The sequence below is a fragment of the Muscardinus avellanarius genome (genome assembly GCF_963383645.1).
Source record: "Muscardinus avellanarius genome assembly, chromosome: 2".
In the NCBI taxonomy this organism is placed as follows: Eukaryota; Metazoa; Chordata; class Mammalia; order Rodentia; family Gliridae; genus Muscardinus; species Muscardinus avellanarius.
In genome coordinates this window covers 125,048,449-125,063,360 of record NC_137787.1, presented here as the reverse complement: position 1 = coordinate 125,063,360, position 14,912 = coordinate 125,048,449, and the positions used below count along the sequence as shown (strand labels likewise).

The 14,912-nt window shown below is 44.8% G+C and overlaps 1 protein-coding gene across 2 annotated transcripts in view; it reads left to right on the top strand.

Moving 5' to 3' along the window:
* Positions 1 to 14,835: 14,835 nt before the first annotated feature.
* The window catches only part of USP12 (ubiquitin specific peptidase 12), a gene marked incomplete at both ends in the record, with an annotated part of 91,977 nt that continues 91,900 nt past the window's right edge, over positions 14,836 to 14,912 (top strand). Inside the window, one exon of one of the 2 annotated variants that reach the window (XM_080689091.1) lies at positions 14,836 to 14,883. In XM_080689091.1, coding sequence (XP_080545217.1) covers positions 14,836 to 14,883 — 48 coding nt within the window. The remainder of the gene's footprint in view (positions 14,884 to 14,912) is intronic. The other variant, XM_080689092.1, reaches the window with a different exon arrangement.

Here is a 14,912-nt window from a genome sequence, read left to right as displayed (position 1 = left end):
TGCACACACACACACACACGTTTAGAAGGGAAGTCAGACATTTAAACAAATGCCCATCAGTACACCCAGGTACACACTAGCACCAAGTTATATTTACAAGACTAAGAGCACACAGAAGGTACAACCTTCTTTTCCTGTAGAACATGTCTAAGCTTCCCAAAATTGACATTGGAGTAGATCATGGAAGATGAGCAGCAATTTGCCAGGTGCAAATGCAGCTTGACCATGTAACTTCTTAACCAAACCAGTGTTCTTTGGAGAGAGAAAGGGCGATATTAACTGTACTTGACAAGAGGTATAAACAGACTGTTCTGGGCAAACCAGGCCACATGACCACTCTTGGCAGAAGGAGCAATGTGGGCAGAGGCAAAGGAAGGTGGGAGCAGCTAGGGAAGGCAAGACCTTCAGTGTGTTGGGGTGGGGAGCTGGGTGCATGGGAGTAGGGGTGAGACCATGTGATGAGTGGGGATGGGGACCTAGGGAGCTTTCTCAGCAGGCCAGGACCATGGCTAGGTTTGCATTTGGGAACAATAGCTCTGCAGGCATACAGAGCAAGGCGTGGAGGGGAGGGGGCTGGCTCTTATTGAATCTTGCATGTGTCTGTCTAAGGATTCCCTGTTGCGTTCCTAATTGTAACTAATAGGTGCAGAAGGTACAAATAGGAATCAACATTAAAATCAGGCTTCAGAGACCTGCTTCCCTGCCCATCTGATTCCATACTTCTTGTTCATGGACTTCCCTGCTCCCAACAGGCACCCTGACACTTTCTTAACCTTGGGCCTACTCCTTGGATTTAGTGACTCTACTTTTGGATTGGCCACTTGCCTCCTGCAAGATTCAGCTTCTTATCCGGGTGTGGTGTCATTCACCTGTAATCCCAGTACTTGGGAAGATGAGACAGGAGGATCACAGGTTCAAGACCAACCTCAACAATGTAGTGAGATTCTCAGCATCCCAGCAAGACCCATTCCCAAATAAAAAATAAAAAGGGCTCCAAGGTAGAATGCCCCTAAGTTCAACCCCCAGTATCACAAAAAAAAGAAGAAAAGAAAAAGAAGATTCAACTTCTTAGCAGGGTGTGGTGGTGCATTCCTGTAAAACCAGTACTTGAGAGGCCTAAAGAGGAAGAATCGCATGTTCGAGGTCAGCCTTAACAACCCAGAGAGGCCCTCAGCAACTTAGCAAGTCTCTGTTTCAAAATTATAAAAATGTACGATTGGGCTGGGCACGTTGGCACACGCTTGCAATCCCAGTACTTGGGAGGTTGAGACAGGAGGACAGTGGTTCTCCAACAGTCAGTTACTTAGTGAGGTCCTCCACAACTTAGTGAGACCCTGTTTCAAAATAAAGAATAAAAAATAGGACTGGGAGTGTAGCTCAGAGGTAGAATGTCCCTGGGTTCCATCCCCAGCACCACAAAAAAAAAAAGAAAGAAAAAAAAAGGAAGAAAGAAAGGATAAAAACAAACAGATAAATAAAAAATAAAAAGTAGGATTGGAAGTATGGTTTGGAGTTAGAACACCTGTGGGTTCAATATTCAGTATAGAAACAAAACAAAACAAAACAAAACAAAAGATTCAGCTTCCTGGATCTGCTCCATGTCAACTCTCAGAGTCAGCCAAGCAGCTGAGGTCATTCTCTACTTGTCACCGGCTTAGAGGAAGAGGAGCAGAAGCCACCACTCAGCCAAGCTGGAAACTAGTGTCATCCATTTCTTCTTTTCCCTGCCACCCCCCTCTCTCCCTGCAGCCCAGTCATTCCCACCAAGTATGCATTTTGTTTGGAATCCCTCCTCCCCCGCATACTGCTTGAGATCAGACACAAGCAAGGCTCAGTAAGTTCCAGCCCCAAAGGTGGAGAAGAAAAATGTGGACACAAAACAGGTAGGTCTACAAGCAAGTCAGAAGAGTGAAAGCGATTGGTGTTCTGTGTACCCAAAGGAGGAACAAACTCAGTATAAACTGGCAAATTAGTATTCTGTTTTGTTTACAAGTCCCTTGTAAGATTTTTCCCAGTACTGTGGATTGAACCCAGGAACATTCTACCTCTGAGCTGTACCCCAATAACCCCCCTTTTTATGGTACTGGTGATTGAACCCAAGGGCATTTTACTTCCAAGCTACACCCCCAGACCTTTTTTTAAATTTTTATTTTGAAACAGGGTCTCACTAGGTTGCTGAGGGTCTTGTTACATTGCTGAGTCTGGTCTTGAACCCGTGATCTTTATGTCTCATCCTCTGACGTACTGGGATTACAAGACTATGCCAATTTACCAGGCTCTCTCAGCCTTTTTTGTTTGGTTTTGAACAGGGTCTTGCCAGGTTGCTGAGGATCTAAGTTGCTGAGGCTGGCTTTGAACTTAGATCTTCCTGTCTCAGGCTCCCAAGTACTGGGATTACAGGTGTGTGTCACACACCCAGATTTGAAAGAGTTAAAATTATTTTTTATTGTAAAAATATTATAATATTTATAATTGTAGCCATTTATTATTGTACAATTCAGTGGTTTACATTATATACACAGCCTGGGAGTGGTGGCACGTGTCTGTAATCTCAGTACTTGGGAGCCTGAGACAGGAGGATCACAGGTTTAAGACCAGCTTTAGCAACTTAGTGAGACTGTTTTAAAAAAAAAAAGTAGAAAGGGCTGAGAGTAGCTGTGGATGATGGCATATGCTTGTAATCCCAGTACAGGAGGACCGCAGGTTCATAGCCAGTCTCAGCAATTTAGTGAGGTCGTCTGTCACTTAGTGAGATCCTACTTCAAAATAAAAAGTAAAAATAAAATAAAATAAAATAGGCCTGGGGTGTATTTTGGAGATAGAATGCCCCTGAGTTTAATCCCCAGTACTACCACCACCACCAAAAAAAGGGCAGTAGGGGCGTAGCTAGGAGGTAGAATGTCCCGGGGTTAAAGTGAACATCTATCTGTTTCCCCACTTAAAAGTAAACTCCCTGAGAAACCCCAAACTACTTTATCTTTCCCAACAGAAACTGCATCCATGAAACAATCATTTACCATTCTCTCTTCTCCTTAGCCTCTGGCAATCTTTTTTTTTTAATTATTTTTTTTATTGGTGCACTGTATTCATACATCATAGTGGGATACAAACTTTTGTAGACATACATGCACACATCGCCCAGTCAGCCCCCACCCGATCCCCACCCCATTCCCTCCCCATCCCTCCTTCCCATGCTTGGCTTAGTGGTTGACATCTAGTATTATAGCAATTTATCCAAAATTAAAAATGATAATCTCACATAACAGTTTCATTTGTCTGATACCAAGCTTTTGATGACTTAAAGATAACATTTCAATATTTCTTTTTACTTTCTTTCTTACCAGAGAATATTTTTTTCTATTTTTTAGGTGAAACTATCATATATTTATATATTTATATATTTATTTTTCAGAAAAAAAATCTATCCTAATATGGAATATGGACTCTAGATACCCAAAATGATCTTGAAAAAGAACAAAGCTAGAAGATATATATTTTCTGATTTCAAACCATATAAAGCTACAATAATTGAAACAGTGTAGTACTATTCTAAAGGCAGATATATAAACCATTAGAGTTAAATAAAAGCCTAGAGCTAAATTCTTCCCTATATTGTCAAGTTATTTTTGACAAGGTTTCCACAAACATTTGGTGGTGGAAATAATAATCATTTAACTAAATACTGTTGAAAAATAATAATTACATGGAAAAGAATAAAATTGGACCCTTACCTAATCCTATATACAAATATTAACTCAAAATAGATAAAAGACCTAAATATAAATCTTAAGACTATAAACTTTTAGGAGAAAATCTGGGTCATAAAACCTCACAACATTGAAATTGGCAGTGATTTCTTGGATATGATTTCAATGGCACAGGCAACAGAAGAGTATACAAACTCCCTAAAAAATAAAAAAAAATATTGTATATCCAAAGACAATGTAAACAGAGTTAAAAGTTACTAATAGAATGGGATAAAATATTTCCAGATGCTATATCTGAAGGTATATTAATATTCCAACTAGAAATCCTAAAAATTAACAACAATAAAGGCAAACAATACCATTTAGAGATAGGTAAAAGACTAACATAAATAATGAATCTCCACAGATAACCAATCTTAGTTGTCTGTTGGATGGAAACTCTTGTTTCTCTGGTTCTGGTGTGTGTTATCTATTTCTTCTTTGTAGTTAATCTCTTTGAGTATTTTCTCTAGCGCTGGTTTTGAAGACATAAATTCCTTCAGTTTCTGTTTGTCATGGAAACTTATTTCCCCATCTAATTTGATAGAAAGTTTTGCTGGGTAGGACATTTTTGGCTGGAAGTTGTTTTCTTTCAGAGTTTGGAATATGTTACTCCAAGCCCTTCTAGCTCTCATGACTTGGTGTGGGAAGTCTGGAGTGATTCTAATTGGTTTGCCTCTGAATGTCACTTGGCCCTTTGTTTTTGTTGCCTTTAAGATTCTCTGCTTGGCTTCCACATTGGTCATTTTGACAATTATGTGGCGTGGGGAACCTCTTCTCCGATCCTGTCTAAAGGGAGTTCTATAAGTTTCCTGGATCTGTGTATCAACCTCTATATTTGGAAAATTTTCTGCTATTACTTCCTTGAAGAGATTGTTGATCCCTTTGGTTTCACTTTCTTTTCCCTCCTCTATTCCAATTATTCTTAGGTTAGCTCTCTTAAAATGGGCCCATATTTCTTCAATATCAGATTCCTGCTGTCGGATATTTTTTTCTAGATTAGAAACTATGCGTTCATTTTTGGAATGATCATCTTCTAAGAGCGAGATTCTGTTCTCCATGTGGTCTAATCAGTTGTTTGTGCTTTGAATTGAGGCCTTTACTTCATTAATTGCATCCTTTATCTCTTTTTGGCTCTCTCTGAATTCTTTTCGAAGCACCTCTATTATTTCTACAGTTATTTTCCTGATTTGATCTTCTAGAAATCTCTGATTTTCTGTTTTATCGGGTTCTGATGTTGTGGGGTTGTGGGCATTCATTGCTCCATTGTTATTCCTCTTTCCCATGATTTCGGAAGTTTGTGCCTTCTCTGGGTTCTTCCCTTGGGTCACTATGACTTCACTTAAGGTGCTCTGGATCTCAAGTCTGTACTATCTCTGACCCCACTACTCCTTTACTGGGTTGTATCACAGAGTCTCCGACCCAGGGAGTCGATAGAGGCTGCTTTAAACTATGGGGGGTGCCAGGTTGCACGTTCTCCTATGGTGTGATATCTCTGCCACCGCCACTCCCCCACTGGGTCAAGTCCCAGGGAGTACAGTACTGGGATTTCTCCTCTGTGGCCCGCAATTTGACTCACTGTTCTTGAGTAAGCAGATGTAGCTGTACTGGACTCGGTGAATTCACTGCTGCTGCCGCCGGTGGCAATATGGTGCCGCTGCCACGCCCTCGGCCATGAGGCTGGTGTATTTTTTCTTCTCTGGTTTTGAGTTCCACTCTGAGTCCCTGCAGCGTGTGCTGAGCTCAGCCACTGGGAGCTTTAGATGCTCCCTGCGCCGAAAGATCCCACCTGGCTGTTCCGCAGCAGCTCACCTCGGCTTGCTGTGGCCGTCCGGTGAATTCACCGCTGCCGCCGGCAGTATGGCGCTGCTGCTGCGTCCTCAAGTGTGAGGCCAGTGTATCTCCTCTGTGGCTCTGAGCTCTGTTCTCAGTCTGCTTTCTCTCTGGAGCCTGGTGATTTTTTTGTTTCTCTGGTGATGGTGTTTTCTGGCTATGAAAGGCGCTGATTTTGTGGTAATGGAGATTGGTTGTTAGCGGGGCTCTTAAGCCCCGCTTTTCTCGGTCGCCATCTTCCCGGAAGTCCAGCCTCTGGCAATCTTGCATTCTACTTTCTATCTTTATAAATTTGACAATTATACCGATCTCATGTAAGTAGAATCATGTAATGTTAGTGCTTTGGTGTCCGGTATAGTTTACTTAGAATAATATTCCAAGGTTCATTTACATTGTAGCTTGTGTCAGAATTCCCTTCCCTCCCTCCTTCTCTCTCTTCCTTTCTTTTTGTGTGGTATTGGGGATTGACCCCAGAGGCATTCTACCTCTAAGCTATGCTCCCAGCCCTTTTTATTTTTTAATTTTTTTTTGTAGTACTGGTGATGGAACCCAGGGGCATTTTACCTCCAAGCTACACCCCTAGCCCTATTGTTTGTTCTTTTTATTATTTATTTATTTATTTATTTAGCGGTTCTGGGGATGGAACCCAGGGGCATTCGACCTCTGAGCTACATCCCCTGCCCTATTTTTTATTCTTTATTTTGAGACAGGATCTCACTAAGTTGCAGAGGACCTCACTAAATAGCTGAGGCTGTCCGTGAACCGCGATCCTCTAGTCTCAGCCTCCCGAATGCTGGGATTACAAGCGTGTGCCACCACGCCCGACTCTTTTTTGAAACAGGGCCTCACTAAGTAGCTGAGGCTGTCTGTGAATTGCAATCCTCCTGTTTCAGCCTCCCAAATGCTGGGATTACACCATGTCCAGCTATTTTTTATTTTAAAACAGGGTCTTGCTAAGTTGTTTGGGGTCTCCCTAAATTCCCGAGGCTAGCCTTGAACCTGCAATCCTCTTGTCTTGGTCTCCCAAGCCCTAGAATTACAGGTGTATGCCACCACTCCCGGCTTAGAATTTCATTTCTTTCACAGGGTGAATAGCATTCCACTGTATGGATGGAACATGTTCTATTTATCCAGTTAGGCACCCATGAGCACTTGGATGACTTCCACCTTCTGCCATGAACACGTGTACAGCATCTACTCATTCCCTGCATTTAGTTATTTTTGGATAAATCCTGAAGTGGAATTGCTGGATCATATGGTAATTTTATATTTAATATTTTGGGGACCACCATGTCATTTTGCAATACGGCACCATTTTATATTCTCATTAGCAGTTTATAAGGGTTCCAATTTCTTTACATCCTCATCAACACTGTTGTTATTATTATTATTGTTCTTTTTTTTTGCAGCACTGGGGGTAGAACCCAGGGGCATTCTACCCCTAAGCCACACCCCCAGCTCTGTTTTTTATTTTTTATTTTGAAACAGGGTCTCACTGAGTTGCAAAGGGCCTCACTGTCCTCGAACCATGATCCTCCAGTCTCAGCCTCCCAAATGCTGGGATTACAAGCATGCACCACGAAGGCCAGCATTCTTCTTCTTCTTCTCCTTCTTCTTCTTCTTCTTCTTCTTCTTCTTCTTCTTCTTCTTCTTCTTCTTCTTCTTCTTCTTCTTCTTCTCCTTCCTCCTCCTCCCCCTCCTTCTTTCTCCTTCTCCTCCTTCTTTCTCCTTCTTTTTCTTCTTCTTCTTCCTCTTTTTTCCTTCTCCTCCTCCTCCTCCTTCTTCCTCCTCCTCCTCCTTTCTCCTTCTTCCTTCTCCTCCTCCTCCTCCTTCTTCTTCCTCCTCCTCCTCCTCCACTCATCGTCGTCATCGTCCTCCTCCTCCTCCTTCTTCTTCTTTTTTTCTTTTTCTTCTTCTTCCTCCTCCTCCTCCTCCTCCTCCTCCTCCTCCTCCTTCTTTCTCCTTCTCCTCCTTCTCCTTCTTCATTATTATTATAGTCACCCTTGTAGATCCCTTTGGGTTTTTGTTAGAGTCCTTTCACCATAGTGTTCTTTGATGGAAAAATTGGTTTCAGGTCTGATGATCAAGGACTTGACTCTGGATCCCATGGAGGTCTTCTCTGATTTTTTCCCTCCTCTCTTTCTTTCTTTCTTTCTTTCTTTCTTTCTTTCTTTCTTTCTTTCTTTCTTTCTTTCTATTGAACCCAAGGGCATTCTACCTACAAACTATACCCTCAGCTCTATTTTATTCTTTTATTTTGAAACAGAGTCTCACTAGGATGATGAGAGTCTCACCACTTACTGAGACTGTTCTTGAACCTGTGATCTTTCTATATCAGCCTCCCAACTACTGGGATTACAGGCATGGACCGTCATGCTGGGAGAGCTGGCCTTTTTCTAAGGCTGTGGGGTCCCCACCAGCAAAGATACTTAGGCAGGAATTTTCTCTGCTGAGTCTTCTAACACTTTTTTTTTTTTTTTTTCGGTACTGGGGATGGAAACCAGGGGCATAGCATCTCCAAGATATACCCCAGTCCTAATTTTTAGTCTTTTTGTTTTTTTGGTGGTACTAGGGGTGGAACCCAGAGGCTTTCTACCTCCGGGCTATACTCCCAGACCTTTTTTAAAAAATATTTTATTAGGAAACAGGGTCTCACTAAGTTGCTGAAAGCCTCACTAAGTAGCTGAGGCTGGATTCGAACCTGTGCGATCCTCCTGTCTCAGCCTCCCAAGTGCGGGGATTACAAGCGTGTGCCACCATGCCCGGCCAAGTCTTTTTGTTTTTTTGAAACAGGGTCTCAGTGAGTTGCGAAGGCTCTTGCTAAGTAGCGGAGGCTGTTCACGAATGGTGATCCTCCAGTCTCGCTTCCTGAATGCTTGGTTACAAGGTACATCACCATACCCGTTTTCTAATACTTTTTACACATTTTATGCTGAGAAGTCCTTAAGTAGGGCAGTAATAACATTTGATGGGAAAACCAAGAATAGATCCCCAGAGAGAAACTTAATTTAGACCGGATCTCACCATTTTACAGGGTGGCTAATGGAAATATTATGAGTAGACCTTCAAAAGGTGCCATGGGCCTGGTTACATCTGCAACATAATGTATAGTTTAGGGGGCAGGCAGGGGCCTACAGTGGATGTTTCTACCACTCAGATCAGTGGCAACTCTATTCATGTAAAAAAGAACAAGAATCTACTAGGGCCATACTATCGTTTGTATCTGGAATGTCCCCGGAAGCCCTTATGGTAAGGCTGGGTTGCTAGCCTGAGACCTACTGCGAGGTGGTGGAACTGGAAGTGTAAAGTAGCAGGAGGCATTTAGGCCACTGGGGGCGTGCCCTTGAAGGGGACACTGGGCCTCCATCCCCTTCCTGTTTCTCTTTGCTTCCTAGCTGTCATGAGGTGAACAGGCTGCCTCCAACACACACTCCTGCCATGATACCCAAAGCAACAGGGCCCAGTAACTGAGACTAAACTACTACTTCTTTTTTTTCTTTCTTTTCCTCTTTCTTTCTTTCTTTCTTTCTTTCTTTCTTTCTTCTTTTCTTTTTCTTTTTCTTTCTTTTTTTTTTTTGTGGTACTGGGGGTGGAACCTGGGGCTTTTCTCCAGGGTACACTCCCAGACCTATTTTATACTTTATTTGGTAACAGGGTCTCACTAAGTTGCTGAGAGCCTCATTAAGTAGTTGAGGCTGGCTTCGAACCTGTGCAATTCTCCTGTCTCAGCCTCCCAAGTGCTGGAATTACAAGTGTGCGCCACCATGCCTGGCTTATTTTTCTTATTTTGAAACAAGGTTTTCCTAAGTTTGCTGAGGCTAGCTTTGAACCTGCGATCCTTCTGTATTAACCTCCCAAGTTCTGAGATTACAGGCATGCACCACCATGTCTGGTGAGCTTGTTGGTATCTGAGGAGAAAAATGGCAGGAATAGTAGATGAAAGAAGAGGTGTATGACGAAGATGGAAAAGAGAGGAGAGGGCAGGGGTGTGGTGCAGCATTTGAGCACTTGTGGAACATATGTGGGGCTGTGGGTTGTACCCCCACACCATAAGCAAAGAGATGCCCTGGGTTCTATCCCCAGCACCACAGAATAGGAGAAAGAGAAGGAGGAGGAGGAGGAGATGATGGTGATCGTGGAGAAGACTTTACCAGTATTCTTGAGGATCTCAAAAAGAAAGACCCACTGTCTTCTCTGAACCCTTATATAACTGTAAATCACGCTAATGGCACTTGCCTAATTGAATTTCTCTCAACTGAGGAGATAGCTTAAACTTTTCAGGAAACTCCCAAGGTGACACTGCCCTTCAGGGTTGTGTCTACGTCTCTCTCAACTAAATGTCAACATCTTGTTCCTTAAGTGCCTACTACAAAGCCTTCCTATATTGCAGATACTCAGCAGACATCTGACTAAGTGGAATTTAGATACACACTGCTGAATAATTGAGTGACCAGAAGGGAGTCTGTTTGTGTTCAGGGTTGTCACCCTGTTCTGTTCTTTATGACTCTCTTCTTTTTTTTGGGGGGGGGTTCTAGGGATTGAACCCAGGGGTCTTCTACCTCCAAGCTACACCCCAAGTCCTATTTTTTATTCTTTATTTGAAACAGGGTCTCATTGAGTTGCAAAGGGCCTCATTAAACAGCTGAGGCTGGCTGTGAACCAAACCCTGTTCCTCCTGTCTCAGCCTCCCAAATGCTGGGATTACAAGCATGTGCCACCATGCCCAGCTTCTCTCTTCTTTTGAATAGGCAGTATTTCTTTTTTTAAGCTCAGATACTTCTGAATTTGTTCTAAACGGCAGAAGCCAGTATGGTGACACATGTCTATAATTCTAGAAGGCAGAGACAAGAAGATCACAGGTTTGAGGTCAGGCTAGGCAACTTTATGGCTCTTAACTTTGTTAAGACTCTCAGCAACTCTGCGAGATCCTGTTTTAAAATAAAAATTAGAAAGGGCTGAGAGGTGTAGTTTGGAGGTAGAGTACCCCTGGGTTCAATACTCAGTATCAATAAATAAAAAAATAAGTTAAAAAAAAGGCAGGCATAGTGGTGCATGCTTGTAATCCCAGTACTTGGGAGGCTGAGATAGAATTGTAGGTTCGCAGCCAGCCTCAGCAACTTAGTGAGACCTTCCCCAACTTAGTGAGACCCTGTTTCAAAATAAAATAATAAAATAGGGCTGGGGATATAGCTTGGAGATAGAATGCCCCTGAATTCAATCTCCAGTACCCCCCAAACACACACACACACACACACCAAATAAACAAGCGGCTGAAGCAATTATATTGTCACCACCAGCATCATGTCATCGCAAAGAGGAGGTTAGTACAGAAAGTGAGGATTCTGATTTATATCTCATGAGAAGACAAGGTTTGCCCTCTAGCGATAGACCCATTACTTCAATGTTTCCTTGAGATTTTCTGCAATGTTTGACCTCACGAAGTCACAGGACTGGGATTCCAAACTGAGCTTGTGAAGAGCAAGGGACAGGTGTGATGGTAGCCCAATCCCACCACTTATTCTGTGTGGATATGACAGCTCAGATCCTAGAGACTGTAACATTGCTGGTATCGTGTCCCTGTGGTGGTCTACACTCCTGTCCACAAACTTGTGCAACACACTCTGTGGCATTCTTTCCTTCTGCTAGAAGACCAAGCTGCCCTCCTCTCTCCTGCTTTTTTAGATTGTGGCGTTGTTCTCAGCATGTCCCTCCCGCACGCAGAGCCGGTCTCGCCTCCCAAGAGCCGGCAGCACCCGGTCTTCATTTTCTCAGATCATTTTTCATAAAAATAATGTGTCTACCCCAATGGGCTGTGTCCTTCCTAAGGGCACAGATTTCTCTTATTCATCAGTAGATGATCAATAGATTTTTAAAAAAAGAATTAAAGAAGAGTACAACAGAGTTTGCCTTTGGCCCTTTCTTTCTGGTGCTGGGGATTGAATCCAGGGCTTTGGGCACATTAAGCATATGCTCTTCAACTGAGCTACACTGCAGCCCCTTTCTCTCTCTCTGTCTCTCTGTCTCTCTCTGTGTGGTCCTGGGGGTGGAACCCAGAGGCTTTCTACCTTTGGGCTATACTCCCAGATCTATTTTCTATTTTATTTGGAAACAGGGTCTCACCAAGTTGCTGAGAGCCTCTCCAAGTAGCTCAGGCTGGCTTTGAACCTGTGAAATCCTCCTGTCTCAGCCTCCCAGGTACTGGGGTTACAAGCATTCACCACCATGTCCAGCTCTTTCTCTTTTTCTGACACTCTATCACTGAGCAACATCCCTAGCCCCTTTTATTATTTTTTATTTTGAGACAAGGTCTGGCTAAATTGCTCAGGCTGGCCTCAAGCTTGTAATCCTCCTGTCCAAAGCCTCCTGAGTCACTGGGATTACAGGAGTGTGCCACCAAGCCTGGACCAGCTCTTTTTTTTTAAGCCTATGTTTAAATAATAACAAAATTTTAGAGCTATTGGCTATATGCCGCTCTGCTTAGCCTATGGCATAGTCCATGGTGTAGATGACTTGGCTTTACTGGTCTGAACTAGAAGTTAATCATAAAAAGTAAGTCACTGATTTGATTTGAACCAATAAAAGAAGCATGACTATTTTGAATGGCATCTACTGCCAGATGGAGGGATGATATTAATAAATGCAACCAAGAAGGTTGATTCATTCAAGTGTCAAGAGACAGGGTAGAAAAGGGAGAGGCTAAGGGTTTTACAGTCAGAGCACCTGGCTGTGGATCCTGGCCCTGCATTTGCTGGTCAGCTCAGCGATGAATGCTATATCCTCTGGTAATAATACAAGTATGAAATGATGGATCACTAAGATCACCGTAAAGGTTACACTTAGAAAATGTATCTAAAGGACTAATTGGGTGCCTGGCACATGGCAGAGACTCATTAAATCTGAAAGTACAAACTGGCAGCCTGAGGGGCTGTATTTTCCCACTCTGACTTTTAAAATATGGACTTTAAGTGTCCATCTTAAGTTCTCTACTTTGTACTGGGAACCAGGCACTATTCTAAACATTTGTCCATGTTTTATACCCAAAACATACATTATGTATAATTATTTTGCTAAATAATTATATAATAATAATTATATAAAACATAATTGTTTTCCAGATGGGAAATGGAGACAAATATCTATTTGGGTATTTTTTTTTAACCTAAAACCTGGATGTAAGTCCTAAAGGGGTCAATGCAGGGGCATGGAACAAGGAAAAAGGCCAGGAAGGCTGTAGAACCTAAAATGTAGAAGTCCCCATCCAAACTAGAGGAAAAGCAGAGCAAGAAAGAATTCAGGTGGTTGATGCTTGTGAATCTAGGGAAGCCAGTAAGAAGCCAAGCACTTTACAGAGCTGAAAGCAAGTGCGTTGAAACCAGCTCCCTCTTCAGAGGAAGAGGGAGGCAGGCTTCCATGGAAGCAGGCACCCGAGGACTGGGAGCACCATGGGACTTCGCTATATTCAATCTGTATTTCTACCTCCAGGCAAGCTTATAATGGAGTCACTATGGAAACAGCATTCATGCACCAGAAATCTATTTTCACCTAAATATTATTTAAATGTTTTGCTTTTTGAATACTTTGAACCTATGAAGAGAAGCATCTTTTATTTATTTAATATTTTGTACTGAGGGTTGAATCCAGGGGTGATCTACCTCGGACTTACATCTTCAGTTCTATTTTACCTTTTATTTTGAAACAGGGTCTCAATAAGCTGCTGAGGCTGGCCTCAAACCTGAGATCCTTCTGTCTTAGCCTCCCAAGTACTGGGATTATGGGTAAGTGCCACCAAGTCTACCAGATTTTAGGGCTTCATCTGAATTTAGGCCTTCAGTCCCACTAAAATGGGGAAACTCAGAAAAACTCCCACCACTAGTTCATAATAAAACGATATCACAAACTTTCTAAAATAGTAATGTCTTAAGTTATTTTACTCACTTGAACTACTTTCCGAAACAGGAAAAAGTAAAGCTGAGCTGCCAGACACGAAGAACAAGGTGTAATGATGAATCTTATAAAAGTAGAAAACAGAAACTCTCCATCCACTAGCTAACTTCGTTTAGGTCTTTCTCACAGGGCGTTTATCTCGCAGCAACATCGCCATCACTGCTGGTTGAGATCTCTTCTTTTGTGGCTATGTATTCTAAATTTGTGACCAACGAGCAGGCAGAATTCGCTCTCCTGTCTCCCATTACTTTCCCCTCTTACTTCAAATATTTAAACATATGTACTTTATTCCTTGGCTCTTAATTTTCATTTAATTAATTCGTCTTTCCTGAGTGATGGGGTTTGACTCAGGTGATTCACTCAAATGATGTAAAAAGGCGCAATCAAGCGCTTGGGACAAACCGGAGTTAGCTTTACAGAGAGGCACGTTTCCTGCCACCCCTCCCGGAATTATCCAGGTCATCACCTCTGTTCTGTTTCAGTGGTGCGGCTGACGGTCCCCTGCCCCGTGGTAGGGTGCTGCGGATCTGTCTTCCCCAGGAGTTGCCCAGGTCGCCACCGCCGCAGCGCGCCGCATCCCCGCCTTTCGCGAGCCGGGAGACTCTGGGACCGCGCGGCCGGCGGTCAGGCGGCAGTGCCCGCCCTCGGCCCCGCCCCGGCCGCGCACGGGGCTGGGTCTGGAGAGGGTCTGCGGCTCGCGCACAGCCCGGAGACCGGCGCCAAGGAGTGGGCGGGACCGCGCGCGGGGCGGGACGGGAGTTCCGGGCAAGCAGGCGCCGAGGGGTGGGCGGAGTCTCGAGGGGGCGGGGCTTAGTGGGGTTCCGCCTGGGCCCGGGAAGCGGGAGCCAAGGGGTGGGCGGGGCGGCGAGGGCGGGGCTTGGTGGGGCTCGGGGCTCGCGCGCCCGGGCCCGGGAGGCGGGCGCCGAGGTGGGCGTGGCCGCGCGGGCGGGGCCGGCTGCCGGGCAGGCCGGGCATTAGGGCCTCGGCGGAGCCCGCTCCCAGCGCGCTGGGCGGGGTGTGCGGCGAGCGCCTTCGCGGGCAGGCGCGGGCCCCGAGGCAGCGGCTGCGCCCTGCGCCGGGGCGGAGCCGGGGGCGGGCGGCCGGCGAGCGGGGGCTGGGGCCGAGGCCGGGAGTGCCTGAGCGCCGGCGGCGGCGGCGACGACGGCAGCGGCGGCCCGCAGGCTCGGTGCGTGGGTCCGGCGGCTCGGGGTCCGCCCGCGGGCTGCGGTGAGAGCGGGCGGCCGGGCTGCCCTCCTCCCCCGCCCGCCGCCACCGCCGCCGCTGTGATTGGGTGGAAGATGGCGCTGGGCGGATGGAAATCCTAATGACAGTCTCCAAATTCGCCTCCATCTGTACCATGGTAGGTGCGGCGGGGGCGGCGGGGGCGCG